Source organism: Rhamphochromis sp. 'chilingali' (assembly GCF_963969265.1).
Source record: "Rhamphochromis sp. 'chilingali' genome assembly, chromosome: 3".
Classification (NCBI taxonomy): Eukaryota; Metazoa; Chordata; class Actinopteri; order Cichliformes; family Cichlidae; genus Rhamphochromis; species Rhamphochromis sp. 'chilingali'.
Window position 1 is genome coordinate 42,929,144 of NC_137931.1, and position 24,504 is coordinate 42,953,647.

Sequence of the window (24,504 nt, forward strand, 5' to 3'; positions counted from 1 at the left end):
AAAAATAAATAACTAAAAGGCTAAATTAAAGCAGACCTTTTCCAGTACACTTTCCATTCTCTTACAGCTGTGCTGTTTGTTAAACACGTAGTGTGCATTCAGCACGGACCTACTTAGGCCCCTCCCTTACACGAAGCCTCCGCCTACTCGATTCTTATAACTCAGACCTACACCAAACTACAGGTGGATTTAGTGACGAGCATAGCGGGCTTAGTTTGCTATATCATTTATTTACATTTGACGAGAAAACCGGACGATCTGAGCAAAAATGTCTGTAAGTGAAAATCTTATTATAATTTTTAGATTTGACTGTTTTTGTTAGAAATATTAGAAAGTAGAACAGTTCTGACTGACAGAAAGATGCTTTAATAGTATTTTGTGAACTAAGAAATACAACATTGTACTGAATTTTAAAAAGAGTAGCAATAAAGTGAGTAATATTTTTTTTAACTCTTGTAATATTGAACTTGTAGCAACATGTTATATACTGTTATCTGCCCATTGTTCTTGTACTGTACGAATGATGCTTGGGCTTGTCTGGACATGTTGCTTCTCTAACTAGCAATTCATTCTTCAGACTGTAGGGGGCATACGGCTATAAAACATATTGCGGTACATCTCTTAAGACAATCCTGTCTTCTTCTTTCATCTCACCCTATCCCCATCATCTTCCACTGTCACCTTTATCCAGTATAGCCAATATTCAGCCTCTTCTCTAATTTCCAAACCAGTTAACCTGAGCTGTACAAATTCCTGTCAGCTATGCCTCCTGTCGTTTTGTTAGTGCTGTCTCCAAACCATACATCACAGCAGTTTTACCATGATCTTGTAAATAATCATTTTCATATTCTTATCCCTCCATTAACCCCATCCTGTCAGTAGCAGAACAATTGAATAGCTCATGTTTAAAAAAAAAAAAAAAAAAAAAATGCTCTGCCTTTTCTTGCAGCTGGCTAAGGATCTGATGCACCCAAGTTTTGCCGAGGAGAGGAGGCAGCATAAGAAGAAGAGGCTGGTGCAGAATCCAAACTCTTACTTCATGGATGTTAAATGCATGGGTAGGAATTTTGGCTCATGGTGCAAAGTTTTAGGATTTATTTTTAGTTATGTGTGGCAAGCTCTAATTGATCTGCAAATGCTCATCAGGGTGTTACAGGATCACCACCATCTTCAGCCATGCCCAGACAGTGGTGCCCTGTGCAGGCTGCTCTATAATCCTTTGTAGGCCACGAGGGGGGAAATGCAGACTGACAGCAGGTAAGTACAATGCCAAAAACAGTAGCTTTGAATAAGATCCTCCTAATTTGCTTGCAAGACCTTGCTGAAATGTTTGACATTTCTCCCTCTAGGCTGCGCCTTCAGAAAGAAACAGACATGAACAGTAACGAACCTGGAACCATGCAGCAGAAATACCCAAGGATAATCGAGGCTGAGCGATGCCATGTTGCAAATCCTCAGCAAATAGAGAAATTGCCTCTATTTATCTAAATGAGTACGATTTGACCCCCGTGTGGGGCTGAATGAGACAGAATCATCTGAATGCATGTACACTCCAAAGCAGATTGACATAAAGAAGCACTTTCCTGTAAAGACATTGTCATTACTTCTTCTGCATGAGTAAAATGCAACAATCAAATTTGCAAAAAACTTCAGACAAGTCATGATTTCTGTAAAACATTTTAATAGGTTGACATGGGTGGGGTGGGGGTGGGTGAATGAAGTATTTCATAACAGTCTCAACCAAATGTGAGGCACTCTCAGTGGCTCTGACATGAGATGAAACCACGATGACCATCACAAAAAAAATAAAAACATTTCATGAATTGTCTGTGTTGTGTGTGTTCTTTGGTTTTGAGAGTTCCTCTGGCAAAAAGGAGTGGTGTAAATGAAACAAAACCCAAGGAAAAAAAAAAATACAACTTCTCACATTACCTAACATTATTCTACTATATACAATAAGTATCCATGGTTGATAAAACTTGACTGAGCTTCCAGTGGTTTGGGGTTTAGCTCACTCATATTGTAAATATTGGCTACACAATGGCATATTGTTGGTAATGATGCATTAGGTATCAGTGGTCAGGACGTCCGCATCAGGTTCAACACCTTGGCCAAAGAGGCATTACGTTATAATTAAATGTAAAGAAGTCTTAATCACTGAGCCTTGTTATCAGGTCATCTGTTCACGTGACTGTTGTGCTGTTCTAACACAAAAAGAGACTGAGACGAGCACAGATCTGTCAAATATCTGTTAATTTGCAGCCACTGGAGATAAAATGGAATAATAATAAGAAAAAAAAAATGTTGACTAACTTCAAATCACCAGTAGGTGGCGCTTAAAAGCCACACAAGACTGAGCAAACCCCTATGCCATATGTAGCCTATGTATTAAAAATAATCAAAGTGTAATGTATGTGCACATAATGTGTAAAATTAAGTCTGTTTAAGTGGTTGAGTGACCAAATCTGAGGTTTCTTTGGACAAATTTAGTGTCAGTTCTTTGTAAGTGGTCAAAAACGAATTTCTACAAGAACATCTGTAGGTTTAAAAAAAATAAAGTAGCAGTGGATTCAAAAAATCTTTATAAAAAAAAAAGAAAAAAAAAAAAGGGGACAAGCATTAAGTTAATCCCCCTTTAGGTGGGGAATAAAGATTTTACAGCTCGAAAGGCGGAATGGAGTCGAACGTTTAATGGAATGTTAATGACGACCTCATCCTCTCCAGCTTCCTCTGTGTGTGTTTATAAGCTGTTCAGCTCCTGCAGGGTCTGGTCCAGGACTTGGTGCATGCCCAGATTCTCCTCTTTGGCATGTGATAGTTTCTCTGGGGAGAAGAAGAAGAAGAAATATGACACTGTGAACCCTCAATCACCAGTTAGCAGTGCTCGCTCATTTCATGCCACTGTAATCTCTTCGTGAGGTTTGTCACACAGCACCCCTTTTTTTAAAGACTGCACAAAGGTCGGTGTTACTGGGCAGATGTTTTGCATAACTGGTTTGGTTAAGTTGTGCCACATGCAAAAAATAAAAATCAACCACTACAGAGTACCTTTCATGCATAAACTGCTGGAAGACTGTTAGTGGGATCATACAGGATGGACTTTTTAAAGGACTCGTTTGCTGCACAGTGAAGTCATTCGTATATCCCACCTTGTGGAAATGGCATTAAGATCTATGCATACTTTATGGACATAGAAATCAGAAACTACCAAAGCGTGTAGATTAAAACCCAGGTGACTGCAAACTATTAATCCACACTAAAACCAGAAATGCTCACCTTTGTAAAACTGATATTCAGATGAACGCATAGAGTAACAACTAATCATAAAATACACTGTTAATAAGAAAATCATAGTAACCTATATAGTTAGCTCAGACTTTGCATCAAACAGTTCATAATTTCCTTACACACTGGCAACAAACAAACAAAAAACAGACAAAAGCTGCAAACTAGGAAAGAAAACGAGCTTTAATGAATTATGTTTTGCATAGTAAGATGAGCAGAGGCACATACGATCAGAGGAGATGAACATTTAGAGGCACAGCAGACAGAGAGAAAGAGCGAAACATGTCTCTACAGAGATGTCATGTCATTGAGGGCATGGTCCAGCTCCTCGCTAATGGCCTTGTACTTCAGCTTCTGAGCATACAATTCATCTGGACGCCAGAGGTCAACAAGAAGCAGAGGCAGGTGCCAACGACAGCAGCGACACAAGCAAGCCGAAAGCAGGACGAGAGCGAGAGACAGATGGAGGCAAAGAGCAGAGGGAGAAAGGAAGAGACAAAAAAAATAGGTCAGCCTTTTTAAAGATGCAGAAATGCTTGGAAGAAAGAATGATGAATACCTAATTATGCTCAAAGCTCTTCACGTTTGTTTTTTGTTGCTGGGGGAGCTTTGAGCATTTAAGACTTTTGTGAAAGTCTCATAAAACTGATCCAATAAATCCATGAACTCAGCTGCCTGTGGTTCAACAACTGAACGATCCTGACCTAAAAAAAAAATATGAGTACATTCTGTCCTCTTTGCTGCCGCTGCAGCTTCGTGGCTGACATGGAATACTTGTCCTTCAGTAACAAGGGTCTTTTATTAGCCTGTCTTAGTGAAATAGTTTCCATACATTTGGTTCCTGTGGAAAATCCTCTTTTCCACAGGAAAAAAAAATTCCAGTGATGCTGAAATAGGACACCTCTTCTAGAACTCAGGCCAAAACTCAGGTAAGTGATTTTGCAACTGTGTATGAAGATGTGCTCGTAGTTCATCAGCAAATAAATCACCATTTAATGAAACTGAACGCATCTTTGCAGGTTCACTTAAAGCTAGCAGACAAAATGATTTGGGCTCTGGGTGGCTGTGGCTACAATGTAGCTTGCCATCACCAGTGTGTGAATGTGTGTGTGAATGGGTGTGTGAATGGGTGGATGACTGGATATGTAAAGCGCTTTGGGGTCCTTAGGGACTAGTAAAGCGCTATATAAATACAGGCCATTTACCATTTACATGTTCTGTTAAAAAAGAAAAAGATTTTGGGCCACAGATGCTGCAAATCCCCCAAAAACCTCAATATGAATGTGACTCTCGTACCTTCCAGGTCATCGATGCTCTTTTCCAGTTTGGCAACTGTCCTCTCGGCAAACTCTGCACGGGTTTCAGCCTGGGAGGAATTCAGACAAAGCAAGTCAAAACAAACTGATGAGCGCCAACAAACACATCCATCATGAAAGACTGCAACAGGAGAGCTTTTCAGCCAGCCTTGCTAAGCTTATGGAAATGTCACATTTAACATTTTAGTGATGGGGGGGAAAATGCTACAAATGTCTCTGAATGACTGGATTATTCTCACTATTATAATTTTATTCTTAATTCTGTGAAAACACCATCATCTCACCTCCTTCAGTTTGTCAGTCAGAACTTTGATCTCCTCTTCGTACTTGTCTTCTTTTTCTGAGTACTGGTGACAGACGGAGAGGCAAAGAAACAGCATTAGCTCACACTTAGCTTTCAGCAGCAAACGTGCACACAATGGGAGCACAAAACGGCACCATCCCAGGATTATTATTGCTTTGAGAGCTCATGGCGCCACTCCCTCGCTGGCACGTAACAGGAAAGGTGTTGGCTTGTCCTGGGAACAAGTTCTGCTGTTACGCTAACCACTGCAGGTCGGTTTCAAAGACAAGCCATGCCATATTTGCTAAAGAAAAGTTGTCATGAGGTAAACCTGGCATGAGGTAAACCTGGCATGCCGTTGCACTGCATGCCTGTGCACGGGCGGGAATGAAGCAGACACATTTCTGAGTGTGGCAGGTTTCTACTGGCTGCTTATATACACACACCTGAAACACCTTACGTAGCCAGTAACACCACTCATACACACATGAAAAAGAAAAAAAAAGCCTCAGTGGCTAATTTGTCATGCGGTAGATAAGTTGGTGTGCAAACATATATTTAAACAGCTGCATATCAAAGGAGTTCAGGTGCCGAGCTCCCTTATATAATAGCTTGAGTGCAAAATAAATGGTTTTAAGGAGGGCCTGATGATACACAGTTATAATGGAGGTAGTATGAAACAGTCCTTTGCCATGTGGTCTCTCTCTCTCTGAGGACAGCTCACCCAAATTACGGTGCACCGAGCCATGAGTAAAGCCCTAATGATAGGATTCGTGTGTGCATGGTGCCAGACTTGGTGTTCAGTATATATATTTAGTTTTTCTGTTTGTGTTTGTGAAAGACAATGAAAGCAACTGCCTAAAGTTTTAGTTTGTTTTGTCATATTATTAGATGTTCACAAATCACATTGATGCATTTTGACAGGAAACCTTTTTTTCCTCCTTTACTGGATAAAATCAGATTTTTTTTTTCTATATTTGGAAGATTCTTGTTTGGAAAAACATCACCAATCTCCAGAAAGCCAAAGCAGAATTATTACTTCTTAAAGTGTCAATGCATTTCGTCTTGTACCTTCTCAGACTGGGCTTCTAAGGACTTCAGGTTGTTGGTCACATTTTTCAGCTCCTCCTCTAGGTCACTGGCTTTACTGTAAGGAGAATCCCACACATACTTTGTTTTAATCTGCGAGCCGCACAAGAGACCATGCATCTGTATGAGAGTCAATGGATTTATACATTTGTGCGCTTATTGCATTTACCATTCTGAGAGCTCGGCCCTCTCCTCAGCTCTCTCCAGCTCGCCCTCCAAGATCACCAGTTTACGAGCCACCTGAGAAAGAAAAAGAGAAATATTTTAAACTCAAAAAACTAAGAGGCTATTAACGATCTGAATAAGGGAATTTCTCTCTTGCACTTAAGCCGTCACTGTCAGAATCACCTCCTCGTATTTGCGGTCGGCCTCCTCTGCGATGTGTTTGGCCTCCTTCAGCTGCATCTCCTGAATCTCCATCTTCTCCTCATCCTTCATCGCTCGGTTCTCAATCACCTTCATTCCTCTGGGATGACAGGACACAGCGTGAGGAGAGGACAGACTTTCTTTTGTGAAAGTCAGGTGAACTAGATAACACATGTTCTCCCGCGCAAGGCAGACTTTTTCTCCACTTGTGTCTAATGCGAATAAGAAACTGACCTCTCGCTCTCATCTGCAGCCTTCTCTGCCTCCTCCAGTTTCTGCAGCGCTGTGGCCAGTCTCTCCTGGGCACGGTCCAGCTCCTCCTCCACCAGCTGGATCCTACGGTTAAGAGCTGCTACCTCACCCTCTGCCTGCAAAGGAAAAAAAAAAAAAAAAAATAGGAAGAACTTTAGTCATGCATTTATTCAACTTTAAGTCACCCGAAGTTGTCTGTCGTCCTCCACCATAAAACAGGAAGAGAAGGAAATGACACAATGACAGAAGTCGGGGGAAAGAACTTTTCACCCTGTTTTCAGCAATTGTTGCAACAAAAATCAGTGAATGTCCAAACCAACCAGAAGGACGTAATTTTAAAAGTAAAAGGGAATAAAAATTAACATCTTGTAGATTTAAGCAAGGCCTGTGTGGACAGGATATGGTGATGTCCTGTCTACACTTCCCTAACAACTACTGTTATCAGGAGGTTGAATCTCTGTCTTTTTTTAAACTTAGTTCCTCATCCAACAAATTGATGCATCACTTTAAAACCAAACCACATCTATTATGAACAAAAGTCCAAAAATGAACTCAAGTGTTGCATATTTCACCACATGAAACACTTTTTTTTTTTTTAAAGCTGTCAATGGAAGAGCAGCTATACAGTCACACAGTACAATGCCTACCCAGAACTCTGATAAAAATATTTAAATACAGCCACCTGAATATAATCATGGTGCTATGATGACAGGGAAATATTCACCCTTATCATTCATATCCTAATCCTCACTAACAAAGTGAATCCAAACAAAGGCTGCAAGTGAGTGAGTGAGTGAGTGAGGGGGAGACAGTGTAATCTACTCTGTGTGCTCTCTGGGGTCACTCGGGTTTCTCAAATCAAAATGTGACGGTTAAAATGTGAAATGGAGGCAGCTGGAGGTCGTTGGGAGATTCGTCCATAAAAGCAGGGCCCAACTCTAACCGTCTTTAATGAGAACATGCTGCATCTGGCTGGAAAGTGTAATTCCTTACAATGTAGCAGGACGTCTGAGCGAAACATTTAGACAAACTCAATTTCCGGTGATGCTCAAGCCACAACTGGGCAAAGGAGGGAGAACGAATGGGCTTCTGCTCGTCTGCCCTCGATAAACAAAAAGCCAGAAAGAGGAAAAAAGAAAGCAAACAGACAACTACACAAGAATTTCCTCTGTTGGTCGGGGAGTTTATCCAACAATCATCTCCTTGGGAGTTGCATTCAAAGTAAAAACTGACCTCAGTCTTAGCATAACACAAAGAACCTGCTGTTAAAATGAAAGTTCACAACCAGACCGATAAGTTGCTGAACCATTCACTGAAACCCGGAGTACTCACACAAGTTTATTATGTTTACAACCTCGCAGGCTGTATTCTCTGCTCTGATGAGGGCAGCAGTTAGTAGGTCAGTGACTCATTAGCCAGTTTTTCAGTCCAGCAATCGCTCTGATCAACCGTCAGTGTCTCCACCATTCAGCTTACAGGCAGAGGAGTCATTCTGCGCAGAAACTGGTGACCGAAAGTCACAAATAGAAAATGAGATGACTGATAAGAAGGACCAATGCAAAGAACAGAGAGCTTAAATATACTGAGACTTCCATTCTGTCATAGACTCGATATGTTCAGGAAATCCAAGCATGATGGCACAGGCTTCATTCTCATTTTTAGTATTTTCTCCATCTTGCATCCATCTAATCTAATCTTGGCCTGGTGACCCGCCACTCCCACCGCCGGTCGTCTGTGTGTTTTTTTTTTTTTTTCCACCCTCTTCTTCATCCTCTCCCAGGTCCTCCCCTGCTGCACAGAAAGCTCACAGGGGAGGCCACCCATACGAGACAGGAAATGTCTGCCTAACTATCGCTGATGTGTCTCAAAACCGCTGGCACTTGACAGACGTTGAAAACCGAACCGGACACAGAATGAATGAAAAATCATAAATCGCTCAGAACATCTTGAAATCTCATCAGCAGTGTCGCTCGCACAGGTCTGCATCCATCGACGCCACATCTGGCTGCCCAGAAACGTTACCTAGTATTCAACTGCAACCTGAAATAACAGATATTGGTACTTCCTGAGCAATATCCAGCACGCAAACAAACATGCTATTCATCTGTTTTAGGTCAGCTACGTTAGCGCACCAGCTGCTGTAATGTGCTTCCAGACACGCACATGCTCTGCAAACATGCAAACAGACACTCTTATTGCACCAATCTCTGCCTCTCTCAAACACACACACACACACACACACACACACACACACAATTACCAGCTATCCAGTCTCCTACCCAGTAAACTGCGTTCAAGTATCAAAACAGACAAACATAAAAACCTCAGCTAACACCGGTATGGTGGCAGTGACAGAAATGTGTGCAACCTGGTGCCTTATCTGCCATCTGCTCATAGCAAAAAAGGCAGGGAGTGGGGGAGCCCCATACAGACAGAGACACCCTTGTGTCAGGTTTAAAAGGAAAAAAAATGAATGTATTTACATGCTTCTAATTGACTGAGCTGTGAACAAAGAAGAGCCTTTCCTGTAAATCCTGAATGCACAGTTTTAGCCACAGACTCTTTTGCAGCTTTAGAAAATCATTTAACCTTGGCCGGTGCAGCCACAAGCCCAGCAGCAAAAGCGGACTGAAAAGTATTCAGAGCCTTTGTGCGAACACGATGTCAAAACAATGTTACCATAAATGCCAAGAAACAAGAAGTAAGGTTAACGACGAGCTTTCACTACTCATCATATAGCAAATGAGGATCTTGAAAAAAGGTGACAGGAAGTACGCTGCCCAACATCCTTTCATTTCCTCCCTTTGATTGTTCTTTCTTTCACTGCTCCGTCTGTCTCTCTGGCCATGCCCCTTCCTTTAGCACCCACTTTTCATTCTTTGGCTGCCAGGGACGCACCCTGCCTTATATGGTAAAACAAACTATGGAGAATGTTTGTGGTGGAGTATCAGGAAGACTGAGGCAACAACCACGCAGACTTTAAAAGATACTGGGACACAAGTAGCTGCTCTGTTGTCACCGTAAGTTAATATGTCACCAGCTTTCTAAGTCAGGAATGGAGCTTTACTACTCAGTGCAACCAGCAGGCTGTGTGGCTATTAGAGCCACAAGATTCCTAAAGCTTTAGCTCAACATTTCAGGAACTAAATTCTAGTGTGAGATTTAAAAAAAATAAAAATAAAAACCACTGTTAACAGTCTCAAAACACAAAACTTTGGGCTGACAAAATAGTTCCCAGCTACAGTGGAGACTATGGATAAGCTGCGGATTTAAAGAGCCTAACTGCCATCATTCCCAGCCAATAAATAGTGTTAATTAGTGAGCTTAGATGGGCTGATTTCAGCAGATTACACTGACTGACTGCCATAGTTTCATTTTATTGTGCAGCAAGAAAGCAGTGCAAGATGTTCCATGACATTAAGCTACCTTTTTAACAGACACTGCATTAGTAAGTGGCACAGACTACGGTACTACTGATGGCATGGAGTGATTCATCTGTCTTAGTTGAAGTCAGAGCACTCGAAGTGAGGCTGCAGACTGCTGGGAGTGACTTAAGAAATACCTGAGTGTATTACATATGTTAGAGACAGCATCAAGGACAAGTGAAAGAGGAATCTAATTACTGGCTGATTTCAGGGCAGTGGGCTAATGAGCGGCACAATGCTGTTGGGGTTCAGTGCAAGTTATTCCTGACTGCCTGCTGCTCTTAAAGTTACTCTGTGTTGGTTCGTGACAGAAAGAAAGTGTGTAATCATTTCCCACAAAGATCTGGCATGCAAAGAAAGCTGCATAAAGTATAAGCCAGTCTGTCATGAAGTATGTAAAAGACTGTTGTTAAACATTCAGACAAGCATCACAATGAGCTCCTTCAGCGCTAAACAATTTGTCGCCATTTAAAAGCATGTACTCAGACTTTTAGGAGGATCTCGACTCTGGTCTGAGTCTTCAGCTCAGTGTGTCTAATCCTAATCAGAGGCTGATTGCAACCCATTTGTGAACCGCACCACCAGGAATCCACAAACCATAAGAAAAACCTAATTTTTCCAGCGTTGATGCAATCTAACTTTCCAGATAAATATTAACAGGGTGATTTTTACCTGCAGGTCAAATATGAATCCCGGTAATCCGAGTTTCCTTCAGGTTACCATTTCCACTCTGCATTCACAAGCAAACAGACTCGCTGAAGTGACTCACTTTCATGGACTCTAAAAGCAGTTCAAACAACTTGGTGCTGTATACATGCTATTTAACGACATTACAGCAAATTCGCCTGTGCTAGGACTAACCGAACAAATATAACCCACTCCTCGTTTGAATGAGAACCCTCAGCCTTGGCCTGCATAATCAGCAAAGCCACAAGCCACTTACATGGGAGTGTTCCCCAGGATGCCAGCGACTGCCAAAAAGTATCAACATGTGGCAGTTATATTTGGAAAGTTGAGCTATTCCCAGGGAGAAAGTCCAAAGAAAACAGTGAAATCAGGAAGTAATTCTTTCCACAGAATCTGCTGGAGACTCCTAGAGGACCAGCAGAAAGCCTTAGCTGACCGCACAAAGCAACAAACGAACACCTTTAGCTCAGCAGATGAGTGTGGGGACGTCGTTTTTCACGATAAGCATTTTTTTGAATGGCTTCCTGCAATTTACTCTCGATATGAGATGCAAGTAAACAAATACAGTTGCCATAAGCGTAGGATGCAACTTCAGTGTGTCTAATTAAATGTTGTAGTGCAAAAAAAGACTGCAGACTTCTGCTCTACATGGAGAGAATAGTGTTAGTAACTATAAGAACATAACAGGACACTAAAGATGAAGTGGCACATCAATGTAGAAATACCAACTTCACCGAGCACAGTAATCTTCCTGTTGATCAGGGCTGGAGCCAGGGGACAGGAAGTGTTGGGAGTAGAAGCGCAGGAAGTACTGGACCAGGGTCGGCAGCCGACATCCTGGGAGGGTCAGTCGGAGGGAGGGCGTGCGTGGGGATTCCTCAGTAAGAATTCCACTTCCCTTTTTATATTTATTTCTGTATTTCAACTTGCGTGTGGTGAAACACTGATGCTCACCATGGCAACTGTAAGTTGTCCTCACAACAGCCTCAATTTCAGAAAAGGAAGCAGATATTTTTTCCCCGTCTCTTTTTCTTATTTTGGTCATGACTGATTGTTTAAACTAATCTTGTCATTATTAAGTGCCTGACAGAAGGAGAAGCACTCAAATTTGCTTCCATGTTCCAAAAACAACTAATCTGCTTCATCTGTGCTCTTTACAGGACTCCGAACACAGTCAAAACGATCACCTCTGACCCGACTCTGCTGCGAAAACTGAACGAATTCATGTAGAGAAATAGTGGCTATAAACAAAAAGCATCACAAGCCTTTGACTACAACCTTAAATCATTACCGAGAGGTTAAGAAACATCCCCAGAAGCGTCAAAACCACAATAACATGAAGCAATTTTCTTTATCAGCGAGAGACGTAGCCAACGTTTTTGTACTCCCTCACACATTTTTAAAGAATGATTCATTACACGCAGCAAGGTTCTTGTTTTGATCTCCCCGCACTCAGAAGGATTTTCTGTGCCAAGGAATAACTCCAGGTTGTCCTAATTATTCACACATGGGACCACACCAGCCTCGCCACACAGTTGCACCCCTGTGTTCGACTTTGAATGGAGGGACATGTGGGACATCAAACTGCTTGTGCACGTTAATCCTGACAGGAATGAAAAATTTTTTTTAAATGCAGCATCCACTCTGAAGATAAGAGTTTAACCACACCCTCCCATTTCAGTGTAAACACACTATACAAGACATACTTATAAGTACTGGTCAACAACTATAAGTCCACCTCTGAAACCTGGTTCATCAGTTTTGAAATGCTGGACCAAACTGACCAGCCAGTCTGTCTCATATGCAATAAAAAATTTTCTAACAATTAATTTCTTAAAAAAAAACACAACCCTTTCAGCTCTTCATTGATGTGAGACCACACATGCACCCTGACAGCAGATGTAGTTATACGGGGCATCCCCATATCATTCATTCATTCAGTTACCATTCCTGTGTCAATGTTTTGAAGTTCATGCTGCAGTTTGCACAAACATTGAACAGAAACACTTGTAAAGTACACAAAGCACCCACTGAACAACCACAAACTGCAACACAAACAAGCCAACTATGAAGCCAAACTTCTTAAACCGATACGGTATGTGAGTCCATACCAAAATAATTACCCACACGCCCATTGGCCAAATTAAAAAGGTGGCCTGTTACCTAATAGCCATCCTGTAACAAAGGGCTTTGCCTTGCAGCAGGCCCAACTCCTTTCATCAGTTCAGCTGCCATATCTTTACTGCCACACCTTCCCCTCCCACCCTCCTGAAGTCTTTCTCATTGTCCTATCATTAAAATAACTCCTATGCAAAAAGTATGGCACCGTGTGCCATAAAGCAGCACGTGAAACGAGTCAAAAACTGTTGCCTAACTGTGCTGCTACTAAGCATTTTTCTCTCTCTCCCCTCCAGCCACTACCTTTTCTGCATGTGAAGCCATAAAACTCGGATGTGGGCACAGTCAAGAGACAGGCAGGTGACAGACCCGCCAATTACTCAATATATGAGTCACATCTGACACATTGAAGGCAATGGTTAAAGACGCTCAATTTGTGGAACTTTAGCAATGACTAATTTCAGCCCAAGCTGAGCAAATAACCCAAACTTTACAGTTTAATGTAAAGAGGTGTGGAAAACAGCTTTCAGTTGTTTCATTGTTCAACTTCACCAATTTACAGTTTTATAATAAAAAACTTAAAGGTGATCTCAACTGTTACTGACTGTTGATTGACTGATCAATGAAGCAGCTGATCTTTTGCTTCTAGCTGAAAACAGCAACATTTTTAGAGCTACTCCTTTGTGTCCCTAATAACAGAGGAGACACTCTTTAACTGTGCCCTGTATTTTCCGATCATCTGTGGAGGCCCGAGGGTCAGCCCTTCAACCAGACAGCTGCCGAGGGAAAACAGCCACCCTTGCCGAAGTGCCTTTGAGCAAATCAGAGCGTTAAAAAGTGAATTCCATTGAAATTCCATCAAAACATTGTCCCATTAACCCGCAAACCAAATGGAATCTGACTGAAAATATAGTCACAATTATGACACATGTTTGACTTTAAAAGAAATAAACTGGTCAGGCTAATAGATTCGCCACAATTTGCACAATCACTTCAACGCTGTCTACGTGGTCTAATCACTGTAGTTTCACAGCGGCCTTCAAGTCACACGGAGCATGCGCGAAGAGCTGTAGGAATCCAAACTTTTTTTTCGTTGCAGACCAACGCCTTGCATTGTGGCACATTCACGCCCGCCACCAGTGAATCAATGACATGAGACTAATAAGACTTTCTAGAGCCCGAGAGGCGAATACGAACAATTCAGTCCGTGTTTAATGATTATAATACATGGGAAATGGCGACAATAGAAAAAGCTAGAACAATAGAGGAGTTGATTGTCTCACTTTTTCCCGGAGCTCCCGTTCACTGTCCAGCTCTCTCTGTAGGACCTGAGCCCGATCTTCTGCGTCGTCGGCCTGCTGCTGCAAACACTGAATCTTTCTCTTCACAGCATCCAGAGAGTTCACACCTGCCATTGTTTACTGTTTCCTTACTTAACTTAAGACTAAACGTAAAAAAATAAAACAGTTATGACTATGTATATGTTGTGCAAAAACGAGGCCACTGATTCCTGCTTATTTGGTCTATTCAGAGTAGTTGAGTAACAGAAAAATAAGACTTTTGTTCGTTGATTTAAAAAAAAAAAAAAAAAGAAAGGAAAAACGAGAAAAATAGGCGTGAGTCCGGAGATAAAGTATGAGGAATGTAAAGGAGTCACTCAAGTGCAGCAAAAAGTTATATAACTAGGAAGCGTGAGTGTCCAGGTGTTCCCCGAGTGTTTCTTCTGGATTGTAGGAATGAAAAGTTCATGAGCGGCGCAGAAAGTGGTCCTCGGGAATGTAGGTAGCCGTTTTGGTCCGGACTCAGCTTCAGTTAGAGTTTGAGGAGCATACAGAATAAGCTGCGCGGTGAGAAGAGCGCCAGACTGTGGCGGAGGAGGAGAGTGAGTGATTGGGTCGATGACGCCGAAGAGGGCGGGGCTTGAGAGTGAGTGAGTGTGTGTAAAAAGCTGATCCCTGTGACTGATGTGAGCACTGCTGCGAGACTTTGAAAAGAAAAAGGAGAGCCAGGATGAATTACTTTCAGTCATTGTGAAGGCGCAGTGTCCATTGTTTAGTTGTCTCACACAAACTTGATGTGACAGTTAAATTTCCCCTGAGTTTGTACCGCCTCCAGTGAAGTGTGAATAATTTGAGTATTTCCTCTTTTAAAAACCCCCACACAATTATATTTCATTCTGTCATCGTGGACTACTGGTTAAAGTGCCACTCTGCATATACCATTCTAACTTCATGGTGGAAATCCAAACCTAAGCAGCAGCGATTAATGTGTTTTGGATGGCAACAGGTTATTTAACCTTAAACGACCACGTGGTCACAGAGAAGCTGTTGCTCCATTTCAGAGGGGTCATACAACTGGCCTGCATCAAGCACAGAATACAGCTAAGGAGAATGATTAAAACTAGTGAGGAAGAAACACTTATCAGTGAGGCTCAATGGAAAAAAAAAAGGCTTGTGTTTGCTATGGGGCATAAAGATAGGACAAAGGTCACGTGGTCTGATGAGTCCAGATTTGTCTTCTTCCAGAATGATCAGTGGATCAGGCAGATAAAGTGATGCATCCACATGCATCTACTGTACAAGCCTGTGCTGTGGGGGCAACACTAATGATCCGAGGCAGCTTTACCTGACCGGATCCAGGTTCAGTTAACATGCCCCCCAAAAACTGAGGTCACCTGACTACCTGAATACACTGAATGACCCGGACTTTCTATCAATTGATTTTTTTTCTTCTCTGATGGCACATGCATATTTCAAAATGGCATGCTAGGGTTAGTTGGGCTCAGACTGTGCAAGTATCCTTATTATTCTTGACATGAATATAGAGCAGGGGTAGACAACTCCAGGCCTCGAGTGCTGGTGTCCTGCAGGTTTTAGATATCACCCTGGGTCAGCACACCTGAATCAAATGATTAGTTGTTACCAGGCCTCTGGAGGACTTCATGAGATTTTGAGGAGGTAATTTAGCAATTTGAATCAGCTGTGTTGGATCAAGGACACATCTAAAACCTGCAGGACACCGGCACTCAAGGCCTGGAGTTGCCTACCCTGATGTAGAGCAAGGGGCAACCTCTAGAGGTGAAGCTAGCAGTAAAGTACCAAAAACGGCAATACCTTAAATTGCCACTTGAGGCTTGCTAAAAGCAGGTAAATTTAATTGGCTCAAATGTTCAAATACTAAACTTCACTGCAGAAATAAGCATGTTTAAAGCCAGATACTAACGCGGGTTTTTTTTGTTTGTTTGTTTTTTCCTTTTATGACCCATTTTAATTAACTAAAGTGATGCACAACTAGGCCCATGGTCACACTGAGCAAACATATGCCAGCTAGGTTGCTATACTATCTGCTAAATCCGATCTTACCTAATATGAGGAGGTCTCTGAAATAGACCTCTCGGCCATATTTGAGATGTTGGTGTGTTTTTTCAGCAATTTTAATGCAGTAATCAGACAAATAATATGGCAGTCTACAGATACACGCAGCTAACCCAGGTTGCTACTGTTAGCTGATAACCTATCTCTAGATCTTCTCGTCCATATACGGTCACTTCAAGCTCTTAAAAAAAGGGAAAAAATGGTGAGACTTCTCACCAGGTCTGCACAAACCAACGGGTAAGGTCACGATGGCTATATCCATCTTTTATTTACAGCATCTGGTCTCAAGTGACCACTTGTGTAATAGAATGTCATGCCCCTGCTCAATATGACAATAAACACCTAGATTATTTCAGTGGGCAAAGACCAGAAATTGTGACTGGTGTGCTGGAATTTAAAAGAAGACGTCAGAATAAGTATTCCTTGGTGTGTTGCAGGCCATTTAAACAGCCCAAGATGATTAGTGAACCTCTAATATATTTCTAAATCCTTTTCAAAATTTTCATTATGTCGAATAAGACACCACCGGTGCCCAAAGGAGTACACACACTGTTTTTGCTGAGGACACGTGATTACTTGTATGCTGCTTAAAGAATGTGGCCATATGTGGCCCCGGCACCCTCCAGATGTAGTCAGTTATCTTGGGTTGACACCCACACTAACCAGTAACCTAAGCCACTAAGCCAAAAAGAAAAAAAGGGGGTAGCTAATGTAGGAGTGCAAAAAAGTGCTGCTGGTTCCAAAAACAAGACTCCATGTTCAAATACCGAGCTTTCAGAGCATTAAGAAACATGTCTACAGCCTCATGCAAAAAAATAAGATTTCCCCATCTAATATCAACTCATGGGAGTCTAGTCTTTTTTGTAACATCCTCATGGGTACTGGAGTTAGGGGTGTAACTTCTTTGATAGACAGGCATCCAGACACAGGCATCTCTAGCTGATATCTCTGGTTGGCCTCACATTCACTAACTGCAGTCACTGAGCTCGACCCCTCCACTGTGTTTATGCTGTTGGTGCCATTTGGTGTATTATATTACAGCTTACTTGTGCTTACAGTATTTTATTACTTAGTTACCATTAATTAGCTGATATCTAGATTGTACAGAACAGTTTATGGACAGAAATTGATAGCCAAGCCTTAGCTGATAACTCAGCACTGCCCTTACATTAATGATGTGTATATATATATATCCATCCATCCATTCGCTACCGCTGATCCTTTTCAGGGTCGCGGGGGGTGCTGGAGCCAATCCCAGCTGTCATAGGGCGAGAGGCGGGGTACACCATGGACAGGTCGCCAGTCTGTCGCAGGGCCAACACACAAGGACAGACAACCATTCATACTCACATTCACACCTAGTGGCAATTTGGATTATCCAATTAACCTATCCCCACAAACTGCATGTCTTTGGACGGTGGGAGGAAGCCGGAGTACCCGGAGGGAACCCACGCAGACACGGGGAGAACATGCAAACTCCACACAGAAAGACCCCGGCCTGATGGTGGAATTGAACTCAGGACCTTCTTGCTGTGCGGCAACAGTGCTAACCACCGTGCCACCCTATATATATATATATATATATATATATATATATAAAATTCCAACTTCTGACCTCTCAGTAAACCCGCAACTCTCTAAATAGAAATGTGTTAGTGTTTGTCTTGAAGCAGAGAGCAAATACAGAATACATGAACCACTTCCCTGCTGACTGATGATGTGCATTGTGTGGGTGTAAATCAAATTTATTCTTCATTTTTCATGTTTCACTGCTTGCCCTGCCTGTGTTTACCCCCCATCGGCTCCTATTCACACGATCAGCCTGGGAGCTTGAATATGTCGGGCGGACGGGCAAGTAGGCCAGCAGATTTCAGCCGAGGCTCATCTCAGATTCAGTCCTGCTGTTCTCAACAAGAAGAACATGTCTCACAGTCAGTCTCATGTGTTGATTGAGCTGCTCTCTCTCTGATTTGGCCCTTGCACCAGAAAAGCTGGAAGCATTGATTTCATTAGACACAGGAGTGTGGGCCTTTCTGTTTGCCTTAGCTACATTCCTCACATACCAGAGCCCCCCCTGCCTGTTCTCTGCTCTCTCCGCCCGGCTGACCAGCTTTGCCCTAAAACTGCGACTGTTGCTGCTGTGATTGGTGTAATCAATGCCTGTACCAAGACCACATGCGCTAACTTTACTTTTCACTGCACTGTGTTTAAGTACTTAGATCTATAAGGATAGACTCTTCGTCTGGTGGCTTGAGCTAGCAATAAACAGTGATGACCTAAATATCAGCACGTCTGCTCTGGTGCCCTTTTTCATGAATCATAAACGGTTTGCTTGCAGGAGCTGCTGGCTCATTCCTCTGTTTTCCCAGTCGTTTTCAGGTTTCCAATTTTGGTCGGTGTGAATTCAGATGCGTAATGACTTGACTGCTTCCTCTAATAAGTGACATGTGGAGGGGAATTCATGGAAGTGGAGCAGAGCAGACTTCATAATTTGATGTCACTCTGTACTCTGTGGTAAATCTAAAAAAATGCCATAGTGGACATCTATTTTTTAACACAACTCGCACTGCTTGAGTTCTCTTTCCAAACACTATAGGACACCCAAGAGTGATAGCTACAGGTCATGCTCTGGGTTTTCAAGGGGCCCACTTGACCCAGTTTATATGTGAGGCTTCTCAGAACCATCCTGAGTTTATTTAATCACTGCGTGAGGATAAACCAGCATGTCTCAGCCCCTAGGTCTATGTCTATATAGCAGGCACTTCCCTTCTCTTTGTGTTTAGTGCAACATCACATTTCCCTGGGATATCCTCCATGAGACTAAAACAATACCACATCTTAGTGGAAGGTGGGGGAGGTTTGTGCATGACTCTTCTCTCTCTGTGCTCACTTTGCTTCGTAATGCTGTGGTACTGCTTTCCCCTACTTTTTATTAAAATGCCATTTAACTGATAAACAGGTATACTGTAAACAGTATTGTATGTTTGTGATATATGTGATTCCCCCTTCCACCCATACAAACACACAGTAACGGACACAAGCAAGCAAACACACTGCTGTGCTGCATGAATCACCACTGACAGATATACAACCATGTGGTTTGTGGTGATGCCAATCTAAAATATGACCGCCTTTCCCAGATTGCAGCTGATTAGGCTCAGGAGAACTGCCAATTCCAATGTTCTGCTACATTTACTCAATTAACTGTTTCTGTCCACAAACAAGATCCATATAGGATTTCTCAGTGGTGGTTACATTTATTTACATCTTTACATGAGAAAAAGTAAATACTCCAGAGCCAAAAAATGTTGCCATTGCAAGTTTGAGTTTAGTTAAAGGGGAAGTCTGTTTACAGCTTTTGGTCCAGCTGTGTCTCCATCATTTGGCTCTGACTGCAAGACTGCGAGTTTGACAATAAAGTAATTTGGTGGTGTGAAGTTAGAAATAAAAAAAGCTTATCAGACTTCTTTCACCGCCTCCTTAGTCATGCCTGAAGTTTGTGGGTTAAGCTACCTGAAGCTACAGCTAGAGGTTGAAATGCATTGTTGGATATGTAGGCAGTGTGCTTCTTAACGAAGAATTAAAAAAACATAATAGCTTCCAAATGTTCAAATTAGTCAGCTTGGACATGAAATGCTATTAAACCTGCTAAGTCGTTAGAACAAAGTCTGTTTGATGTGGGACTGCACTGATTTCCACTGATGTAAGAACAGCCCAAGTAATAGTGCTGCATTCACAGCGAGTGAGTGGTCGTCTTGTTCCCTGTCTCTTGTAAGTGCAATGCAGTGAGCTTACAAGAGGCAGGTTATTGACTAATTATCTCCCCTTGTGTCCTAGATGTGCCCATAACTTGCACATTCATGTATCAAACTGACTTTTAAATGCTACATAATTTATTTAGTTAAAGTCCAAAAGCATCATAAATACTTAAAATATTTAAAAATCCTTAAAGTACCAAAAGTGAATTTAGGCATATAAACTGTTTTGTGTTGTTTGTTTTAATTTTAGTTATCACCTTTAGTAAATTGTATTAGAACATGTGAAGTGGCACAAAATGAAAAACTCTTATATTTTTTGCATGTTTGTCCCTTTGCTATCATGATTGCAACATCTGCATGCAATTTGTTGTAAATGTCCCTCCTCATGTTTGTGTAACTGTAAATGTCAGAACATATGTCATGATGAGGCTTACAGTGTGTGTGTGTGTGTGTGTGTGTGTGTGTGTGTGTGTGTGTGTGTGTGTGTGTGTGTGTGTGTGTGTGTGTGTTTGGGTGAAGGGATTATAGTTTAACCGTGTGCTCATCTTTCAGGAGTGGCTGCACAGGAATGTAACTGTCTCTGAAGTGCTCCAAATCGTTCACCGAGGATCAAAGCAAAGCCACAGCTGGTGCCGGCTTAGAAAGAGTCCAGCTGTGGAAGAATGGTCCCTAGTTTTCAGTAGTGCCACAGTAATGTGTGCATGCCAGAGTCAGATGAAACAAGTATTAACATCCTTTGTTCTTCTTTACGGGATTCAAGGATTCAGTGACTGTAATGGTCATGGTTATTTGGCAGTTTGATTTCTAGTTTAACTTTGAGTAAAGTGTCCTGAAAATGAAGTGACACCGAACCCTCCTGTGTGTGTGCGTGCCGTTCACTCACATCTGCAGCTTTCTTCTCAGACAGTTCCAGTTTCTCCTGAGCATCTTTCAGGCCCTCAGAGAATTTGTCCAGTTCATCTTCCGTCTGCTTCATCTTCTTCTGCAGATCCAGTAACTCCTCCTCCAACTAAAACAAAGGATACTGTTAGTGCTGTTTTTTTCATTTTAACTCAGTTTAGCATGAAAACCTTAGATGAACCTCTATTCTATTCTAGTCTATTCTAGTGTAGTGTAGTCTGGCCTGGTGTTGTATTGGATTGGATTCTATTCTGGTCTGGCCTGGTCCATTCTAGTCTCTGTTTTTTTCTGTTCTTAGATTCGATTTGATTCGATTCAATTCTATTCTAGTATAGTGTGGTCTGGTCTGTTATGTTCTCTTGTGTTCTGTTCTATTCCCTTCTGGTCTGGTCTATTCTAGTCTCTGTTCTGTTCGGTGATTTGGTATTCTATTCTATTCTATTCTATTCTGATGGAGTCTGGTGTGGTCGGTTCTTCTATTCTATTCTTTTCTATTCTATTCTGGTGTAGTCTTTTCTATTGTATTCTGATGGAGTCTGGTATGGTCGGTTCTTCTATTCTATTCTTTTCTATTCTATTCTATTCTGGTGTAGTCTTTTCTATTCTATTCTATGGTGATGGAGTCTGGTGTGGTCGGTTCTTCTATTCTATTCTTTTCTATTCTATTCTATGGTGATGGAGTCTGGTGTGGTCGGTTCTTCTATTCTATTCTTTTCTATTCTATTCTATTCTGATGGAGTCTGGTGTGGTCGGTTCTTCTATTCTATTCTTTTCTATTCTATTCTGGTGTAGTCTTTTCTATTGTATTCTGATGGAGTCTGGTGTGGTCGGTTCTTCTATTCTATTCTATTGTATTCTGATGGAGTCTGGTATGGTCGGTTCTTCTATTCTATTCTTTTCTATTCTATTCTATTCTGGTGTAGTCTTTTCTATTCTATTCTATGGTGATGGAGTCTGGTGTGGTCGGTTCTTCTATTCTATTCTTTTCTATTCTATTGTATTCTGATGGAGTCTGGTATGGTCGGTTCTTCTATTCTATTCTTTTCTATTCTATTCTATTCTGGTGTAGTCTTTTCTATTCTATTCTATGGTGATGGAGTCTGGTGTGGTCGGTTCTTCTATTCTATTCTTTTCTATTCTATTCTATGGTGATGGAGTCTGGTGTGGTCGGTTCTTCTATTCTATTCTATTCTATTCTATTCTATTCTATGGTGATGGAGTCTGGTGTGGTCGGTTCTTCTATTCTATTCTTTTCTATTCTATTCTATTCTGGTGTAGTCTTTTCTATTCTATTCTGATGGAGTCTGGTATGGTCGGTTCTTCTATTCTATTCTATTCTATTCTATTTGCATTCATCTGAGCACTGAGACCATCATATTTATTCTCACAGATGAATGAACCTTTGCAAAGATATAATGATGAAACTTTTATCGAGTTAACAACTGCTGAGCAAAATGATGGTTGAAAGGAAACCAAGTTAAGCAACTGATAAAGCTGCGGTGGCTAATTTGCAAGCAGAACTGTGTTTATGATGTTTGGAGAACATTTATTTAAATGGCATCACCCTCTCATGACAAGAACTCTGGTATGCGGTCTAATCTCTTTTCTCTTTCTCCCTTTTCTTCTCTCTCTCTCTCTCTCAGGGTTAGCTGTTCCCCCTAATCAGTGTTCCCCTCTGAGTCCATGAAGTACATCTGATAACCCTGCTGTGTCCCACACTGCCGATCTCTTCTGGGCTCTAAAAATACAGCTGTTATCAGCGAGAACACACAGACGCCTGGAACCATAAGTTGTGTGTGTGTGTGTGTGCACGCATGCACGTGTGTCTAATCCTCCATTTGTGTGTCTATGCATGTCCATTTGCATGCTTATTAAGGGTCACACAGTCTCCATAATGGCTGTTCTTTTAAATAGGTCCTCTCTATAAAGCGGTTGAGGTGGACTTGTTTTCTTTTCCCAAAGACCAAATCCTGGTCCTGGGTGGTCTCATCACTTGTGTACCGGTGGTGCTGACCAGTTCAAGTGAAGAGAAGTTCAAACTACTGTTTTCCTGCAGATCTCCTTTAGTACAGCTTTGTTTAAAGAATAAAAAAGTAACGAGTGGAAACTGAAAGCAACGATTTGCACCTCATTTGATCCAAAGTCAGCAATTTAATAACTTCCAAACTTTCCTGGACCTGTGGTTGGATCATCTGTACTATGAGGCATTCCTCAGAAAAGAAAAAGAAAAAAAACTTAAACTACTTCCTAAAATATTTCCCAGCAAAGTAAACCAGTAAATTAACTGTGAAGAATGTAGAATAAATAAATGTAAGAACTGTTTACACACCGTGTCCTTGTAGGTATGTCTGGTATGGTTTGAATGTCGTGATTAGTTTAAGAACTGGATAGAAAGAAAAGTCTTCAGAGAAAAGCACATTTACTGGGTGTGGACATTTCTTTTTTCATGAAAAACTGTTTTGAAATAAATTTCGCTTCAGAAGTTGCAACTAATCAGTAAATCTATAAGTAAACTATAAACTTAATCTATACATTTTTGCTTAATATACAGTTCTAGTTGCGTATTTCCAAAATCAGATCAATAGCCCTAAAAAATATCTAAAATGTTTTCTATATGCGCTGGAATCCCTTGTGATCCATCTCTTTCTTGCTCTGTCTTTCCCACCTGCTTGCATTTGTCCTCTGCCGCCTTCTTGTCTGTCTCTGCCTGCTCGGCCCGGTCGATGGCATTCTCCTTATCCAGTTTCAGCATTTGCATCTTCTTCTTGATGGCCTCCATGGTGGCTGCTCGGCTGGATTTTCTCCCTCTGAGATGTTCAAACGCACCGTTAAAAGTTTGGGCTCTCGCTGAGATGTAGGAGATTCAGCCTTGCTTGCAGTGCAGGAGAAAGCTCGAGCTGAACAAAGCTGCAGAGAAAGCGAGAAAGCAAGAGAGGCAGAGACAGAAAAGGAGAGACAGATGGAAGGAGACAGAAAGAGCTGTGAACAGAGATGGAGAGTCAAGCCCTATAAGGATGGTTATTTAAACTTCAACAGAACCTGCCTCCAGTCTCCACTCACCACCCCTATCGCCATCCTCCTCCCATGTTTCCCCCTCCCTCCCTACATCCATCACTTTTCTCCATCCTCTCACTCTCTGTCCATTCCTCTCTTCATTCAGCCACTCACCACTCTGCGTCCACTCCATCCTTACTCCCTGGCTATCACTCCACCCTATCAAACCCATCCAAGCTCGCTCTCAGGAATGGTCTGGCTGCTCCGCTCTTCAGCCGTGGACGATCTCCTTATTTGGGTTGCTATGTTTTCACAAAGAGACGGAGATCAGACGCGCAGGTCCTGTTTCCACATTTAACCCCCTGTCAATGGCTACAAGTCCTGCTGGCACACAGCATCTCGCACTCAAAGCCTTAGAGAGTGCGTATATAAGACAAACAGAGATAGACGGGCAAAGTAGAAGGAGACAGGTAGAAAGGAGACTATAGAAAGGAAGTTTCCATGATGTGATCGCTCTATTGTGACTTTTAAGCCATTTAAAGTGAGGGTGTTGGCTTATCCCAATTCATTACTGTGTCAAGAAGACTAAAACAGAATAGAGGCATTGATGTGGTCTGAAAGGAGACATAAAGGAAACTCGTATGGAAGACAGATGCA

The 24,504-nt window shown here is 41.8% G+C and overlaps 2 protein-coding genes across 5 annotated transcripts; one reads left to right on the plus strand and one right to left on the minus strand.

The window, feature by feature from the left end:
- Positions 1-134: 134 nt before the first annotated feature.
- LOC308393760 (small ribosomal subunit protein eS27-like) lies at positions 135-2,558 on the plus strand. Its single transcript, XM_080877733.1, has 4 exons — positions 135-274; positions 950-1,058; positions 1,147-1,257; positions 1,350-2,558. The coding sequence occupies exons 1-4, from the start codon at positions 269-271 to the stop codon at positions 1,376-1,378; spliced, it is 255 nt and encodes an 84-aa protein (XP_080733859.1). The 5' UTR covers positions 135-268; the 3' UTR covers positions 1,379-2,558.
- tpm4a (tropomyosin 4a) lies at positions 1,694-23,862 on the minus strand. Of its 4 annotated transcripts, none has more exons than XM_080877728.1 (9): positions 23,519-23,862; positions 20,837-20,962; positions 6,574-6,707; positions 6,322-6,439; positions 6,143-6,213; positions 5,956-6,031; positions 4,886-4,948; positions 4,582-4,651; positions 1,694-2,823 (listed from the first exon to the last, which is right to left on the minus strand). In XM_080877728.1, the coding sequence occupies exons 1-9, from the start codon at positions 23,630-23,632 to the stop codon at positions 2,741-2,743; spliced, it is 855 nt and encodes a 284-aa protein (XP_080733854.1). In that variant the 5' UTR covers positions 23,633-23,862; the 3' UTR covers positions 1,694-2,740. The 4 variants fall into 4 exon arrangements, with proteins under 4 accessions (XP_080733854.1, XP_080733856.1, XP_080733855.1 ...); XM_080877729.1 differs by lacking the exon at positions 1,694-2,823 and adding an exon at positions 3,451-3,656; XM_080877730.1 differs by lacking the exons at positions 20,837-20,962; positions 23,519-23,862 and adding an exon at positions 14,105-14,689.
- Positions 23,863-24,504: the final 642 nt, after the last annotated feature.

Coding starts and splice junctions, on each gene's coding strand:
- LOC308393760 (XM_080877733.1), top strand. Junction 1,059..1,146: donor CATGGATGTTAAATGCATGG/GTAGGAATTTTG, acceptor AATGCTCATCAG/GGTGTTACAGGATCACCACC. Junction 1,258..1,349: donor GAAATGCAGACTGACAGCAG/GTAAGTACAATG, acceptor TTCTCCCTCTAG/GCTGCGCCTTCAGAAAGAAA.
- tpm4a (XM_080877728.1), bottom strand. CDS start 23,632: ATGGAGGCCATCAAGAAGAAGATGCAAATGCTGAAACTGGATAAGGAG. Junction 20,963..23,518: donor CAGAGGACAAATGCAAGCAG/GTGGGAAAGACA, acceptor CCTTTGTTTTAG/TTGGAGGAGGAGTTACTGGA. Junction 2,824..4,581: donor GAGCATCGATGACCTGGAAG/GTACGAGAGTCA, acceptor TCTTCTCCCCAG/AGAAACTATCACATGCCAAA.